The following is an 18,191-nucleotide window of genomic DNA, read 5'->3' on the forward strand; positions in this document are numbered from 1 at the left end:
TCTATGTGGGTATGTTGAGAGTTCTGTTTAAAACATCCAAATGTCTGGCTCTTTCAATTGTCTGTGTATTAATAAATCTATGAGCTTCGTTCAAGTTACATTGTGACATCCATACCCGTTCAAGTTCAGAAGTAGGGTGAAAGCACTACAGTTGCCACATGGTTCAGTTATTTCTTGAGAAGTAACAGCAGTATGTCAATGTTAACTACAGTTTTCCTCTCTGCAAAAAAATGCCTTTTTGTCCATCTGTGCTGCCCTGTGAGTTTCACAGCTGAATCTGAGCTAAAAAGCAAATACATAGCATTGTATCCTTGAGTTTTCTTGTGAAATTGTTGTTTATATTTCCTTGCCGGTGAACCTACAGTAGTGGAAATATATGCTAAAAAATACCAGCCGAAAGTCGCTCTGGGGATTCCCTGTCTAAGGATAGTTTCATAGTCTGTTTGCATGGATTGTCTGGCTTTGCATGCATAAGGCTGGCTTAACCCAACCACATTGGACTTGGGATTCTGGTATAAAATAATATACAATAATAAACAATCTAGCTAGTAACTCTACTCTTAAAAGAAAAAATAAAATCTATTAAGAAAGAGAGATATATTCTTGTTTACTAGTATGAAGAATGGGGAGATTAAAAGAATTTTCAAAAATTTTTCTCCCCATTCCGGTTCTCAGGTTAAAAAATGAATACCAAGTATTTTTAATTCTTCTGAGTTCATACATTGAAACGAAGAAGGAAAAATACAAATTTGTTTTTAGTAAATTACAGCTTTTGCCATAATTCAAATGTAGGGAGTATTAAAAATATTTCATATATACCATGTGCTTTTCTGTTCACTCCCAATTTTGCTGAATTTCAGAATGTGGATTTATCAATGATGAAATATTTGTTGAGCTGGTCAATGCACTTGGTCAATATAGTGATGATGAAGATGATGATGATGGAGATGACAATCCTGATGAAAGAGATGACAAGCAAAAAGATCGGGAAGGTAACAGGATGGGTATGTCTGTCTGCAGACTTTAAAATTTAAGACCAAAAAAAACTTTTCTTTAATCACTTGGTAAATTTGTTCAAACCCTTCAACTTAATAGTTTTCAGATCTAAAGTAACATCATTTTCTTCATCATTTCCTTTGCCATTTAGTTCAAGAAATTTACAGAGAATACTACAAAAATGCTTTTGTCAACTTTTGTTTCTCTCCAAATTGAGACAATCAAATGCTCAAAAATCAGTTGGGAATCAGTCTAATAAAAACTTTGGTAAGCCTCAGAAAATGAAATAATATTGTTCTTAAGTAGACAGTTCTGAATTGCCATCTCCATCTGCTGGTGAAATAGTGTTTTCTCCAAATTTTATTAGTACAATTCTGTCAGCAGGAAAGATCACTTTAAGGAGTTTAATTTAAATTCTCAGTAATTTAGAAATAAAAACCTTTGTTTCTTTTTTTATTAGGATTTTGGCGAAGTCCCTCTTTGAACACCTCCTTGAAGTAGCAAAGGAACAGAAATATAATTTTTGTTTGTTTGTTTTCCAAAATTTTGCTTCTTTGACAGAGAAAGAAAGTCATCCACCTCGGAGGTTTCCTTCTGACAAGATATTTGAAGCCATTTCTTCAATGTTTCCAGACAAGGGTACAGCAGAAGAACTGAAAGAGAAGTAAGAAAATATTTCTTAGTATATATTGCTTTGCTGAATTATGAAACAAAGATTCCTCAACTTCATTAAGTATTTGTTGATAAGGAATGGTCCCCCTAGCTTCCAGGTTCTGTGGCTGTTGTGTTACTCTAGTGCAAGTGATATTTGAAGGTAACTGGCTGTTCTCTCCAATTGAGTCAAAAAATAGAGGTTTATTAGCTTTCATTTCAAACTACTGAAAAGTGGGTGCTTGTGTGTGCTTAATGCCATTTTCTTGAAGTGGTAAAATAAAAGCTGTTTAAAAAAAAAAGCCACCTTTTTGGTGTTAGTGAGTAATACATATGAAGAGGTGAGTTTCAAAGTAAATGCATGCATTCCTAGCAATTTTGTACTTGTGTTAATGAGTATAGAACTAACTTGTCATATTACTTGCTGATGAACCTTTCTAGCTGATGCATTACCTACAATTTTTTATAAAAATTTTGTCACTGAAACAGAGTGGTACTTGTAAAAATTTGTTTTTCATTGTACTGAATAAATAACTTGTATTTTTTTCTTCTAAGATACAAAGAACTCACTGAGCAGCAGCTTCCAGGAGCTCTTCCTCCTGAATGCACACCAAATATTGATGGACCAAACGCTAAATCTGTTCAGAGGGAGCAAAGCTTACACTCTTTTCACACACTCTTCTGTAGGCGCTGTTTTAAATATGATTGCTTCTTGCATCGTAAGTACAATTGTATTGTGCTTGTATCTTTTGCTTTTTGCAAGTCAGAAAACTTAACATAAGATGCAATACAGAAGGAAGTAAAAAGAAATGAAAGTATTATTATCACTAAAGTTTACAGAAGTAATTTGTCCATGTTGACACTATTTTGTAGGGAAAACTATACCTCAGAAAATTGAATGCACCTGTTTGGGGTTTGTTATGCTTTTTGCGTTTAGGAATGCTTGTAGAATTGCAGGCTTAGACCAGCCTGTGATGTTATTTCTATTTATCTGTTCTTCAGGAGAACTACCCTTTTTCCCACTACTATTTCTGTGTTACACCTTTGCGGTTTGTGCAGAAAAAACGATAATGGAATATGATTCTGTATAAAAATATCCAGTTATTCAACAGACTTGCTTTGTCTTCCAGGAGGGACAATGAATATCCATCCACAAACAGTTTTATCTTTCATTCTCTTAGGTCACTTTCACCTGTCTGATTTGAAAAAGAATAGTTTCAGACAGTTGAATTTTAGTAACTGTGATATCCTTTCCACTGAATTCCTTTTGTGTTGACCCACACTTTTGGGGAATTCAAAAAGGCAGTTAGCAATGACATTAGTTTCCGTTTGCAAAATATGAAGAGTAAGAGAAATTCAGAACTGCTAATTGAGACAATTATTTCTCTGAGAATGTAGTCAAGGGTAAAGGGGAACCTAATGGTCAAATACGAAGTGGTTTGGACCTTAGTTAAATACTACGATGTCCTTTATTTCAAATACTTTTTCTCTTTTGACTTAACTGCTCATATGTATGTTAGACTGCAAGTATAAATGCATATTCATTTGGAAATCTTCATGCTTTGTCAGCAGCTCCTCATCCAGCATGCATGCATTCTGCCTGTATTTGTACTTCATCCAAAAGGCTTTACACAGTGCTGGTGCTTTTTAGTATCCCTTAGTTGCCTCATAGTTTGAGGAGGAAATGGTGTTGTTCTTACATGGGGAGTGGTGGGGAAACTTCTAGTTTCATCAACAGTTGTGGCTTTTGGAGTTAGGTCAGTTAGTTTCACTTTTTCCCTGTATTCTTTTGGCTCGTCTTGCTTGAAAATACATGCAGAGAAACTCTTACCTCTTAGTGTTTAAGAAAATAAGTTTCTGGAGATATAGCTGCTGTCTTGTCCAGCCAGCTTCAACATCGTGTGTCCTGTGAAGCTATAGATATTGTTTAAATGTGCCTTAGTTGCCTGACTGACTCATTTCAAGAAGTGTTCTGCATGCAGCTGTAGTCTGTAGGACAAGGAAGTGAAGCTGTATGCTACCTCTTGGCAAATATATTATTCTGGAATTTCTTTTAAGGAGATTTGACGCTGTCAGTAGTCTCAGGGAGTTTGAATGCCAGTATAGTTTACCTTTTCCAAAAGCATTTTGGTTTTTAAGTCAACAAGAAAACACTGTTCAGACACTTAGAGAACAAACTTTTTACAGTAGTGCCCCAGAAGATTTTAGGTATTTCTGCAGCAGTGTTTTTTTGGCTATTTTTCTCAGTATCTTTTATAAACTTGGAAGAGTTTTCCACCGAAGTTGTGGGCTTCTTTAAGAATATGCATATACTCAATGATTAACATAGTTCATGTAGATCTGCCTGTATATAGATATGCCTTTCGTAGTCATTTTTGAAGAATGTTAGAAGTAGAACTGAACGAACATACATACCGTAAGTCTGTGGGCCCTTCTGGGATACACCTGTGAATGCTGAGTGAGCTGGCAAATGCTGTAAGGTGGCTCTCAATCTTTGATCAGTTGTGGCAACTCGGAGAAGTGCAGAGACTGGAGAGAAGCAAGTGTCACTCCTATTTTCAAGAACTGCTAGAAGGAGAACCCAGGGAGCTGACCCAGGTCAGACTCAACTCAATCCCTGGAAAGATCCTGGCAAGTATTTCCAGGCACATGAAGGACAAAACATCTTGGGAGTTGTCAGCATGGATTTACTAAGAAGTCATCGTGCTTGATCAACCTGATAAGCTTCTATGATAAAATGACAGGCCTTGTAGATGATGGGAGAGCAGTGGATATTGTCTATTTGGACTTCAGTAAGGCCTCTGATACTGTCCCCCATAAGATCTTCAGAGAGAAGCTATTGAAGTATGGGCTGGATGAGCACACAGTGAGGTGAACTGAAAAATGGCTGAATGGCGGGAATGCATCAGTATTTGCTTGGGGCTACCCAGCTGGAAAGCAGCTTTATAGAAAAGTCCCTGGGGGTCCTGGTGGACACCAAGTTGAACATGAGCCAGCAATGTGCCTTTGCTACAAAGAAAGCCAATGGTCTTCTGGGCTGCATTAAAGAAAGTGTTGCCAGCAGGTTAAGGAAGGTGATCCTTCTCCTCTACTCACCCTTGGTGAGACCACACCTGGAGCAGTGTGTCTAGTTCTGGGCTCCTAGTACAAGAAAGACGTGGACATACTTCAGAGTGTGTAGTGGATAATTTCCTGGTCCAGGTACTAGATAAACCAACCAGAGGAGAAGTGTTACTGGACTGGATGCTCACCAGTGTAGATGAACTCATTAGAGAGGTCAAGATCAGAGGCAGTCTGGGCTGCACTGATCACGCCCTGGTTAAGTTTGTGTTCTCAAGGAATATGGGCTTGGCAAATCCCTGAACTTCTGAAGAGCGAATTTGCAGTTGTTCAAAGACATAGTGGGCGAGATCCCCCTGGAACCCTCTAAGGATGCTTTTCTTAGAGTGCAAGAGCTTTCCATCCCTTTCCATCCCCATGTATAAGAAAGGAAGAAGGGAAAGCAGGAAATGGGCATGGCTCAGCAAGAACCTGCTGGTCAAACAGGTGGGAGAAGGAAATGCACAGGCAGAAGCAGGGACATGTGGTCTGGATGTACAGGGATGCAGTCCGGATATGCAGGGATGGGATTAAGAAAGCCAAGGCACAGATAGAACTAATCTTGGCAAGGGATGCAGAGACTATCAAGAAAGGATTCTATAGGCACATTAGTCAGAAAAGAAAGGCCGAGGAGAGTTTATACCCTCTAGTAAATGAGAAGGGAGAACTGATAATAAGAGACATGGAGAAGGCTGAGGTACTCAACTTCTTTGCCTCAGAATTCACTGCCAGTCAGGCTTCCCAGTCCCTGGTGATGGCTGGTTGAGCAAAATCCCTCCCACTGTAAGTGAAGAGCAGGTTTGAGACCACTTGATGAAACTGAACAGATAGAAGTCCATGGGGCCTGATGACATGCATCCCAGGGTCATGAGAGAAATGGCTGATGTAGTAGCCAATCCTCTCTCCATCATATTTGAAAAGTCCTGGCAGTTAGGCGAAGTCCCCTGTGACTGGAAAAATGAAAACAATACCTCATCTTAAAAAAGGGTCAAAAGGAGGACTTGGGGAGCGACAGGCTGGTGAACCTCACCTCTGTGCCTGGCAAGATCATGGAAGCAATGTTAAGGCACATGCAGGGTAAGGAGGTGATCAGAGACAGACATGGTTTCACCAATGGCAAATTGTGCCTGACCAATCTGGTGGCCTTCTGTGATGGAGTGACTGCATCAGTTGATAAGGGAAGACCAACCAATGGCATTTACCTGGACTTCTGTAAGGCCTTTGACACAGTCACACATGACATCCTGATCTCCAGATTGGAGAGACATGTATTTGAGGGGTGGACCTTTCAGTGGATAAGGAATTAGCTTGAAGGTCACATCCAGAGAGCAGTGGTCAATGGCTATATGTCCAAGTGGAGGCTGGTGACGAGTGGTGTCCTTCACGAGTCTGTCTTGGGACTGGTACTATTTAATATCTTTATCAATGACATAGACAGCGGGATCGAATGTACCCTCAGCAAGTCAGCAGGTGACACCAAGGTATAGTCGATACAACAGAAGGAAGGGATGCCATCGAAAGAGACCTAGACAAGCTAGAAAAGCAGGCCTATGTGAACCTAATGAGGTTCAACAAGGCCAAGTGCAAGGTGCTGCACCTGGGTCAGGACAATCCCAGACATGAGTACAGACTGGGAGAAGAACTCATTGAGAGCAGCCCTTCAGAGAAGGACTTGGGGGTTCTGGTGGACAAAAGGCTCTGCATTAGAAAGCAGTGTGTTTCAACACAGAAGGCCAACTGTGTCCTGGGCTGCATCAAAAGAGGAGTGGCCAGCAGGTAGATTGTTGTCCCCCCTGCCCTGCTCTGCCCTTGTGAGGCCCCACCTGGAGTACTGCGTCCAGGTCTGAGGCCCCCAGCACAAGGAAAGATGTGGAGCTGTTAGAGCAGGTTCAGAGAAGCAGGTTCAGAGAAGGAACATGAAGATGATCAGGGGGCTGGAGCACCTCTTCTGTGAAGAAAGACAGAGAGCTGGGGATGTTCTGCCTGGAGAAGAGAAGGCTCTAGGGAGCTTTTCAGTACTTGAAGGGGGCTTATAAAACAGATGGAAAACAACTTTTTGCTCAATCAGGTAATGATAGGATGAGGGGGAATGGTTTTAAACTGAAAGAGGGGAGATTTAGTTTAGAGTTTAGGAGGAAATTCTTCACTGAGAGGGTGGTGAGATGCTGGAACAGGTTGCCCAGAGAGGTTGTGGATGCCCCATCCCTGGAGGTGTTTATGGCCAGGCTGAATGAGGCCTTGGGCAGCCTGATCTCATGGATGGATCTTTTAAGGTCCCTTCCAACCTGAGCTATCTTATGATGAACTTAAATTTCTTCAGGTTTTCAGGGCCTTAACAGAAGGAAGAATAATGTTTTCAGTGTGGAGGCATTCAGAACACCGCTGTGCATCAAGACTGTAAAGTTACCTGTAATAATTATGCTTTTCGTGACAGCTCATGCAGCATGTTCATTGTTGCTGACCTTCTTAAAAAAAAAAAATAGTTTATCATTGCAAAGAGACCATTTCACTATGCAGCAAACCAGAGTGGATACTGGTGTAATAAACTGATGCTTCAGTCACCATTCCCTGAAGACATAATCCAAATCCCACCTCTGCAATGATTGGTCACTGCTTTGGATGCGTTGCTTCCTTCTGCTTTTTTCTGTAGTGACAGCAAAGGAAAAAGTTTTATTTTTTTTCCCCTGTGTCTGTGTGTGACTAGAGATAGGAATTTGTCTGTTAAGAACTGAGAAAATTCACTTCTATGACCTCTTCACTTTCTGTGAAGTTTTAAGACTGTTAGTCTAAGTATACTGGATTCGCTCCTGGGATCTAATTTGTAAGCAGAAATCTCTGGAGAAGGCATAAAGAATTAAAAAATAAAAAGTACAGGAATTCTATTAGTTCTGTTTTTGATCTTACAACTCCCATTCTTAGAGTCTTTCCTTGTTAAGTTTATCCTTATTTTATATAGTTTCAAATCTTCATTGTAGAAAGTTTGAGTTAAATATTGGAAAAATTATCATTAGATTTCTAATATGTCTAGTCCCCTTGATGAGCTGGCAATCCCTTTATGTGCAGGTGATGGCATTACTGAAAAAAACTTGTGTACCGACTTCATTTGCTGACAGCAAGGAATTATGCCTAAGTGTCTGGACTAACAAAGAATTTAGAAGAAGGAAAAATATCAGGTAGGGAGAATTTCCCAAATAGCTTGACTGTGAAGCAAATGTACATTTCAGGTTAAGCTATTGCCTGTGTGCTTTCATGAAAAAGTTGAGAACTGAGCCTGTTGTGGATCGCAAAGATGGAAAACATTCATAGTGGAACAATTTTAGAATTAATTTAAGGAAATTATTAAAGAAATTGAGTTTAGTTACTTAGAAAAATCTACAAAGTCATCTGTTTTGAAAAAAATATATATTATTGTTTGCAACATTCAGAATACAGCTATAAAAAATTTTTATATCTCGTCCTGGTCCTTTCTTTTGTAACAAGTCTCACAAATACCTTGCAACCATTGTGGTAGATTCTGTTTATAGTGGTCAGTACTGTATGGTGTTGTGTGTTTTGGAAATAGCAGAATATAAGATACGATTCTAAGATTAATTTTAAGGTATAGCATATTTTTGGTCTTGTTGGTTTAAAAAGTCAAAGGATTTGATTTTACAAATGAGAAGGGTTTCTTTATTATCTAGTGGAAAAAAGGAAAAGAAAATTTTAATAAATAAGAACTTGTTTTAACTTGTTTTAGGACCTCACAAACTTGGAAGAGAAATACTTGCATTGCCGAGTGGCATATGTAGAAACAATAGTTTTGATTTCTGCATGTTGCAGCAGTCTGACATGGATCATGGCTAGCAAATATTTTACTGTTCTTTTGCATTGTTGCAAAATCATTTTCCTTGTGGTGTGAAGAGAGAGTAAAACAGTCAAGCTTGAATGAATAAAATGGTATACGATGCAAATTTAAAGATGCATTGTTGAAAAATGTGACTTTTCCTTTCCACTTTTTGTTGAGAAGCTCCTATTATCTCATTTCTCAAAAGCTGGCAAAGGGTGGAATAACTTGGCATTAAACTGTATGGTTTCTTATTTAAATTATTTTAACTGCAGAACACATGAACTCTTCAAGGATATATGAAGCATGAGAAGTGACATACTACATAAAAGATTTTAACTGAAATGTGGGGGAAGAGAGGAAGAAATGCTAATAGCAGCAATGTGCATAAATTACATCCATATACTTGTGTGTAAATAATTTTTACATATCTGTATGTCAGAAAGTGGTAAACTGAAGCTTTTTTATTTTTACAAATTTATAAAATGTAATATATGTGGAAAAAAAAAGATGCAATATTTAATTAGTGAAATATTTGTATCCATTTATAACTTTTTAAGCCCAGCTTTGGAAAAATACATTGCTTCCCTGAAATCCCTATGCACTCTTGTTATTAATACAAGCATAAAATTACAGAATTTTAAATGAAATTTTTACCACATCATCCCTCATGGAAGAGGGGAGCATGCAGTGATGGTTTTAAGATGGAGTGATTTCACTAGAGGGGCTTCCTGAAGAAGCACTCATTAACTCATTAGCTCACCTTCCCTGCAGGTGCCAAATCAAGTGCTTATGAAGCTGTGTTGCAAACCAGATCACTGAAACATTATTTCATTGTAAAAACCTTCTGTGAAGACATATGAAGCTCTGTCCATAACAGCTGACAGATATTCTTTTTTTAACAGGGGAATAACTGCATTTAAAATGTTCAATCTTGAAGGCGTAGTGGATTATAAAGAGGAGCCTTATGTAGAATCTAGCAATGAGTAGGAAAAGCTATGGTGGTGATCTGTTGAAGAAAGATGTGAGTTTTGTTAATATAGAAGAGCCCTTCTTATGGATTAATATGGGTGAGGAGGAGAGATTTGTTCTTTCAGTTCACACAGTAGCACTCTTTATTCACCAAGTGATGAAAAACTTAACTGTGACTTACAGTTGCTTAACTGTAAGTGTGGTAAAACTGCAGCATATGTTCTGCAGTGCTTGGGAATCTGTATTTTCAAACAGGAGTCTCTTGAGTCCTATATGTTTTTTAAACTTAAGTACGTTCTCCATTCTTGTTCCTTGAAGTTGTATATGTCATTGTTACCATGTTTAGGGGAAAAAGCTATTTCCTGTATTAAACTATTTATATGTATTAAAATAAACAAACAAAAAATCTTTGAGGATAAAGGTTTTTTTGTTTTAAAGAAAATTGCAGAAAACTAAGGATAGTATTTTTGAAAAGCTCCTAATACAGCAATGAACAACAGAGATACAACAACTTGGGAACTTAAGTATGTGAGTTTGGCTACAGGTTTCCCAGACTTTACTTAAGTAGGGGATACTGAAGAGTTCCTGATGCTTCCAGTGAGAACAGGAAAATCAGTCACTCTGGAAACATTCTGTTGGGAAGCTGTTAATCAAGTGAGGGAAGAGCTGGCAGAGATTAGCTCTAGCAAAGGAATGGCTAGGGAACTTTGTTATCCTGTTGTAAAGGTGGTAATGTGGCATCTGCAGCGTACCCAGTTTGGCTTCATTCTGGGTCACCATTTTGCAACTTGAGTGCTCTACAGATGCCGCCAGGATACAAGAAATAGTTCTCTCCAAGTTGCAGACTTGACTGTGGCTGTTCTGATCTGTAATGATTGTGTGCTGTTAACTCATTTTTACCTTGCAGCTAGGTTAGAGGAACTGGACTCTTACTGCCTGTTGGCTTAGTTGTGGTGCTAGTAACTACTAGAGTAAAAATGCCTGTAAGTCCTTCTCACTAACCAGAATTAAAAGTGGGTCTGTCACATTTGTAAAGTGCGTGGCTATTTTTTTGACAAGATAGAAATGGAAAATATGGTTCTTACAGCTTGAGAGATGAACTCTTAATAGGAGAAATCCTGAATAATTCTGTTTAACTTGGTAATCAAGTTTGTTCTGTTTGTTGGAAAGGGAGATAGAGCAAGTCTTCCTTGACACATGAATCAAAGGTGATGATTGCCTTCACTGATATAAACAGGCATATGCAAAACTTACCCATCTGCTTTCTGTGTGTAATTAAGTGGTAAGCAAATGTCAGTAGCTGGAATATATTTTGCGTTTTTCTAGTTTTTATCGTTTTTATGCTTTTTTTGGTGAAGTCTAGGTAAACCTTGTGTTTTGAATATTGTTTGAAGTTAGTTACCTAATGCATTTTTTTAAGGTTTAAAAATGTTATTCTTTGATTCAACAGCATTCCATGCAACTCCTAATACTTACAAAAGAAAGAATACAGAAACAGCATTAGATAATAAGCCTTGTGGACCGCACTGTTATCAACATCTGGTAAGATTTCAAATAAACTGTACGAATTCACCAAAGCAGAAATACTTGTAAAATAGCAAGCTGCTATTGTGTGTTGCTGTATGTGTTAGGACATGCTAGGACGTGCCTATATTTGTGGGCCACTTGGAGTCAAATCTGTTAGTTTCTGTGAAAGGAGAGCGTTAATCACCAATTGAAAGTCTGAGTATGAATAACTTTTAACTCTATTAGATGTATTCTGACATAGCTATAGGGAAAAAAGATCATTACCTCCTAATGTCATGTTGCTGCCGTTGTGTCTAACTTAGTTAAAGAACTGGGTGTTATAGACTTAGCTCTCATAAGTTACATATCAACTAAAAATTGGACAGATTTAGTTTACTGAAGGAGAGTTATATCCAGTATTACAGTTTTTAAGAAAAAATGTGATAGAAATTAAGGGGAAAGTGTTAGTAATATAATTTCAAATTTCTCTCATACCTGCCCTTTTTTTTTTTAATGTGAGAAACTACATATCTAGTTTTCCACTCTGAAAATGTACTATTGTCATATCTGTTTTCATTAGAAGGCAAATTGCCACTGATTGTATTTTGAAAAATGCAGAATGTATATTGTTTAGGCAAGAAAAGTTCTTGTTTTGAAGGCTATTCGCAGTGGGAAATTCTCATTCCTTCTTACACCTAGGAAGACGGAAACTTACAACTGAATTATTTTTTACTTGGCAGCCAAAATGAAAGTAGAATTGAAATACATAATTACTTTGTAAATGTAGATTTATTCATGGTAGCATCAGAAGTATTCATGTTCATGATAGAAAACTTGAACACAGAGAGACATTAAAAACAATTTGCATAATTGGCGTAAATTAACTAGAATTTATGTATACATGATTAAGTTACAGAACAATGTAGAATAACGCAAGCCTGTAGAGTATGTAAGTAGAATCTATTACCTGCCAACCCCAGGCTAGAGGTGAAAACACATTTAAACTCTTTACTGATAAGTGTAGTGTATTGTGTTTAGGAAGGTGCAAAGGAGTTTGCAGCTGCTCTGACTGCTGAGCGTATAAAGACACCACCAAAGCGCCCAGGTGGCCGCCGAAGGGGAAGACTTCCAAACAACACCAGCAGACCCAGCACACCAACAATAAATGTATTGGAATCAAAAGACACAGACAGTGACAGGGAAGCTGGAACTGAAACTGGAGGAGAAAACAATGATAAAGAAGAAGAAGAAAAGAAAGATGAAACATCTAGTTCTTCTGGTAAGCTTCTTTAATTATTTGCAGTGCTTGAGAGCACGAATCTGGATTATGCCATGCAATCTTAGAAACCATGTATTTGAAATGTATGGAAATCAGAGAAAAAACAATACGAGTTTAGTAGAAACCTGTAACAAAATGTACAGATTGTCTCAATTATGTATAGAAGTTAGATGTCTAGTTTGAGTAGCTACCTAACTTTAAACTTCTCTAAGAGCTGCGTGAAAATTACTGTTTTGTTATAGTACTTAAATAAAAGAAACAAGCCAAAATGCAGTCTCTTTTAACTACAGTTGAATAGGTTAATAATTTGATGTTTGTAAAGGCTGTGGAAAAAATTTGAAACATAACCTTACATTGTTCCGTGCTTTCAATAACTATTTATTACAGAAGCAAATTCTAGGTGTCAAACACCAATAAAGATGAAGCCAAATATTGAACCTCCAGAGAATGTGGAATGGAGTGGTGCAGAAGCCTCAATGTTTAGAGTTCTTATTGGCACCTACTATGACAACTTCTGTGCAATTGCTAGACTGATTGGGACCAAAACATGCAGGCAGGTAAGGAGGGGGGAAAACTCTTACTAAGGATGATAGTATTTTATTTTCAAAAACTGAAGTGCAGAAGTACTAGCGCTGAAAGAGAAAATTAACTAATTTTCTTGTTTTTCCTAAAAATGCTATGATACAGAATATGTGACACATATATATAAAAGTTAGTTTTAAACCTTTTTTTAAATTAAATTTACAGGAAGTTGTAGTCAGACTATCTGTTCTTAAGGAGAAAAATAATAAACTTTAAATATATTGAAAAGAGATATAATCTGTAAGATGTTGGTTGGAGGAAATCATATTAACTTAGAAAATGAGCAACTTTCTACTAGTGAGAGATTTATCGTGGATGTATTATGGTATCTCTTGTTAGGTGTATGAGTTTAGAGTAAAGGAATCTAGTATTATTGCTCCAGTCCCTGCTGAAGATGTTGATACTCCTCCCAGAAAGAAGAAAAGGAAACACAGGTAAATTTGTTACTAAATAACCTTAGCATAACAGTAAATTGGAGGTGCAAGGGATAAGAACAGAAACTATTTTGAAGGAAAAGTCATGCAGCTCCTCTCCTTTTCTTTTCAAAAATAAAATTTGCAGCAATAAAATGAAAGTGTGTTGTTTTCAGACAAAAGCACTACCACGTATGCAAGCGTAACCCTTCCACTTCCCTTCCCTCCCCCCTTCTTTTTAACCTCTTAAACAGTCAGATTCTGGATAGGTTTATTGTTGCAAATCAAGTTTAGTTTAGAAATACTCATCTATATAGATAGTTAAAACATTCAGGATATTTCAGTATAATTTTGTTTCAGCAATAAATAATAAATTTACAAGCATGATTGTGGTATTCAATAATGATTATATGTTATTTTGCAAATCAGAATCTATGGTTTTACGTTGAAATGTATTCCATCAAAATTCTATTCAGATGATCAGTAAGAAAAAATGTTTCAGGAAACTAGGAATGCCTTTTTGGGAGGGATGACAGTGGGAATTCCTTTATTGCACCCAGCTTCATTATTAACTAGAACTTCAACTGAAGAAACAAGTTAATGAATTATTATTTAACACGTGGCTGCAATTAAGAACCTTCAATTAAGTACAAAATAAAGCCATTTGCTGGAGCTAGAAAGACCACCTATAACAATTCCTGTTGAAATTATAAACTTTTACTGTCCAATGTCAGTGAAATGTAATCGTCTTTGTTGAGAATCCTGAAGTTTGAAAAATGTGACAACTTGTGTGTTGTGATCATTTTTGTTCCCAGGGATAAGAAAATAGGAGATAAATTAATAAATAAATGACTGAAAATTAGCAAGAGCGTTTCTTTTTGCAAGGAATAAGTACATTTTTTTTCCATATTTCCTATTTTTCCCTTTAACTTTCCTTATCTTCTACCAAGTTCATTCTTCCAGTTCTTCTCCCAGTAATTCTAGGTATTTTTATTATTTTCAGGGTTAATTGAATTCCTAATGTTGGTTCAAAAACTACTGTTGGAGTAGAATGTTTCTGCTTTGTAGTACAGAAACAGCTGATGTAAGCTAGAAAAAAATTTGGTGAGCGTCTGGAAGAGGTTCTGTCTGTTCTAAGCAAAACCTATATTGACTTAATGTTTTTGGCACAGCTTTCAAGTTTGTGGGCAATTTGGGGCTTGGATGTTTAAATCTGGAGTTATTAGCCACAGTGTAAGTTTGGAATATTCGGTTGGGAAGCTTGCTTTCAGGTTCATGCAAATTGCTATAAAAATAGCGGCACTACATCTATTTGGAAAGTGCAACTAAAAGTACTCAAATTCATTTTGAAACTGAACTGGATTGTATGGTTAATGGATTGACATTGTTTTGGAGGAGTTTGAGGACTTTTTTGTTTTAAATAAATGAAAGAATATACCAGTATGTGGAGTTTCTTGATGTTTCTTTCTTCCTACTAGTTGCCGAGAAAGAAGAAAAAAACTTGTATGCCAGTGATTTGGTTTTGAAATGCCTTTTAATTATTTTTTTTAGCCCTCAGTGAAGGAAGAAGTTAAATTTTTCTTTTGATTTCAGAGAATGTGGCAATCAAGCAGTCTCCACTCTATGTGCAGTAGTCTTTCAAAAAAGGAAAACCTTTTAGCCCATCTATGTACAAGTGTAATCTGAGCACTGTCTAAAGATGGCGCACAATCCTAGTGATTGGGAAAACCATCTGGAAGCCTTTGTCTGGTTCTTATGCTGAGTCCAGTTTGATTTTACTCAGTCATTAAGTAAATCCAGTTCTAGAGCCAGGATAGTTCTTTTTCTTCTCTTTGCACTTCCCCATTGCAAGGGACTTCCTGGTCTGCAGGTTTTACATGTGCAGATGTGGTACACAGCCTTTAAAGAAAAGCAGCATTTACCAAAGAGAGAACGAGCAGTAGAGGACTTAGTTAATGACATTTTCTATCTGATTTGATAGCAGATTCTCTCTTATAAGGCTTTTTGTTGAATTTCTTTTTAAATATTCACATAGTATGATAAAACGACAGTTCTGTCTTGTGAGTGGAGCTGCCGAATGTTAGCCAAATGGCCTATTTCCCATGTGGTCTTGTTTGTACTCATGTAGGCATACTTAGCAACTAGCTAGCATGACTGCACCCATTTGGGATAGTAAAAGATGCTCTCACCTTCCTTCCAGTGTCACTTTAGTTAGATAGCTGTAATAAGACTGATCAGTGACAGGAGAAAACTTTTTAGGTAGTTGTTTTTTGGAGAGCTGGTAAATGTTAGAACTTGTCTTATATATCAGAGATTAACTTGGCAGTTTGTGACAACACTGCTTTGCTAGCAGAATAAGTACTTTGCATAAGAAGCAGACAATAGAAAAATATGAATAAAGAAAAAAAGCATTCTTCAGTACTGTTCATTCTCTTATGTATATGCTTTTTTCCATTGCTGGGAACTGAACTGCACTTGCTTTAATCAGCACTCTTCCCTCTGCATTGTTAGGGATCTTTTATTAATTGCCATGTAACGCTGCTGCTTGATTTTTAATTTTTTTCTCCCTTCCCTTTCCCATCCTCTATTTAGATGTGAGTTTACTTTACTAAACTTTATTTGAAAGTATTTTCTTTTTTTTCCCCCAATTTTTCTCATTTTCATCCTGCTGTCCCTAGACTACTGTTCACTCACCAAATATGTTTGATTAGCTAATGCAGTTCTGCCTAGAGTTCATGGTGTAAAGATGCATGTTAGCAAAGAAGAAAACTCATTTTGACAGCTGCTGTCATAATTCTGGAAATGCTTGTTTTCAAAGCTGTTAGACCTACATATGTTAGCAACCAGATGTACAAATCCACCTGCTTGTTTGGAATTCTGCCACTCAGTTTCCAATTTATTTTTTTTTCTGATACCTTGTGTTGCGAGTGCTTCCTCAGCTTTGTTGTCTTCCCTTCGGTTCTTGGTGCACAAGGCCCGATCTTGCCTTATATTTCTGGTTTAGATAGCAGATTATAGGGCAGATGAAGACATTAATCTGCCTCTGATAGGGTACTCATTCAGGCTTTAGTTCTGTGTACTACTAGTAAGGAGAACGTACAGTGCTTCCTGGCAGTTTTTGAAAGTTGCAAGAAAATGAACACAATACCTGATTGTGCTAATCAAACCTCCTGTCTAACTGGTCAGTGATGGCAGCTCCATGCTGTTGCCTGTCATTTCCCTCACGTCATGGTCACACAAGATGTCTTGGTTCCTTTCTTGCTGAGGTCTCTTAGCCTATGACACCAGTCTCTGTTACAAGAGTGGCAAAACTTATGCCTTTGTCATTGTGACTTCCATGCTGAATTTTCTATCCATCTTGAGTTGATAGTTTTCTGAACGTTTGGTTGATAATGGCAATCTTTGTCATATTCAGGTAGCCATGTCAATACAATCCACTTTCGCATAAAACCAAAAAGTTCCAGCAGGCAACTAGTCAGGAAATGGCATTTTACTGTTAAGTATTAGGACAGTGCTTCGCTTAAATATCTGTATCTATAGATACTCATACTAATTGCTAATGAAATAGTTTTTTAAGGAGTGTATCCACACACAAAGCCTTGAAGGATTTGGTATGCTGGTAGGTTCTCATTACCTTAAGCTGAGACAAGCTTCTGTGAAAGAGTTGTTCAAAAGTAGCATTAAGTTATACTTGCCAAATACCAGCCAGGAAAAAAAAAATGAAATAAAGGTAGCTTATGCATTAGAGTGATTTAAGTCAAAATCACACTCCTCCCAGTTTTATGGGAATGGGCTTCTTACATAAAGTCAGTGTTTCATAATTCAAAAATATATGTTGGCATCTTTTTTTCCCCAGTTCTTCTCTTCTAGAGAGAGCCATTCTCAACAGGAATGTCATCTATTTGTTACAGTGTTCTGTAATTCTGATAGTCTTTGGTTCATTGCCCACTCTTCAACTGCGTTACCTTGAATAAGTTTGCCTCTGGATGTTTTTAACTTGTATGGGTTTCTACAAATGTTTGGAAGAAAGTTAGCCATTGATAGCTTAATGAAGTCAAACAGTAAATCTTTGAAAGGGCAATAGCACAGAGAATGTTGTTGACCTAAAAAATATTGCATGTGACAGAAGGAGGCAGCAAACAACTGAATTAAAGCAGAAATTGAGACAATGCTTATATAAAAGAAAGTACCAGGTAAAAAATCCTATTTGGATAGGTACAGCAGAAGGTAATTTTGCAGAACACAGACTTTGGACTGTTGCATTCATCGAAAGGCAGTACAGCTGTCTAAGTATTGTGTGCTGAGGAATTTGAGTACAGGTGCTTACTACTATTTCAGACCAGTTATAATAAGTAAATTTGCACAGAAAGTGCTAGCTAGATGCAGCTAGCAGCATATTTCGTAGTTATTTCGTTGGGGAGTGAGAGTTGTTCTATATTCCCTTGATGTTGCTATATAATGTACTAATAAACAGCAAGTATCAAATTTTGAAAATCCTAACTCCAACTAATTTAACTTTTTAAAAATTGTTTATTCACTGAAATTCAGCTGCTAACAACAATGCATAGAATTGAACAAAAACTAAAAACAAACAACAACATGTATTTCTACTTTTAATTTTAAGGCTGCTGAAATTTTTTAAGTGTGTGTTTGGTACCTGAGGTCCAGACAAGTATTTTTGCTTGATTGTCTGACTCTGCTATTCATGATATGTTACTTGCCCACAAAATTTGCAACCTGAAATGGCTACAAAATAAAGAAAAGGGGTAATCATAACCTGCAAGAAATTGCAAGTGTAGCAAGCCATGCTGTGATAAACAAAAACATGTTATTCCAATTAACACGCATTCCACAAACACCCCAACCTTCT

The 18,191-nt window shown here is 37.2% G+C and overlaps 1 protein-coding gene across 4 annotated transcripts in view; it reads left to right on the forward strand.

Annotated features, from left to right (window-relative positions):
* Window positions 1-18,191, forward strand: part of EZH2 (enhancer of zeste 2 polycomb repressive complex 2 subunit) — a 56,120-nt gene that overhangs the window by 31,612 nt on the left and 6,317 nt on the right. For 3 of the 4 annotated variants that reach the window (XM_032182639.1, XM_032182641.1, XM_032182642.1), the window contains 7 exons: window positions 861-1,004; window positions 1,558-1,660; window positions 2,203-2,366; window positions 10,992-11,083; window positions 12,086-12,326; window positions 12,714-12,883; window positions 13,248-13,342. In XM_032182639.1, coding sequence (XP_032038530.1) covers window positions 861-1,004; window positions 1,558-1,660; window positions 2,203-2,366; window positions 10,992-11,083; window positions 12,086-12,326; window positions 12,714-12,883; window positions 13,248-13,342 — 1,009 coding nt within the window. The remainder of the gene's footprint in view (window positions 1-860; window positions 1,005-1,557; window positions 1,661-2,202; window positions 2,367-10,991; window positions 11,084-12,085; window positions 12,327-12,713; window positions 12,884-13,247; window positions 13,343-18,191) is intronic. The other variant, XM_032182640.1, reaches the window with a different exon arrangement.

The sequence above is a fragment of the Aythya fuligula genome, chromosome 2 (assembly GCF_009819795.1).
Source record: "Aythya fuligula isolate bAytFul2 chromosome 2, bAytFul2.pri, whole genome shotgun sequence".
In the NCBI taxonomy this organism is placed as follows: Eukaryota; Metazoa; Chordata; class Aves; order Anseriformes; family Anatidae; genus Aythya; species Aythya fuligula.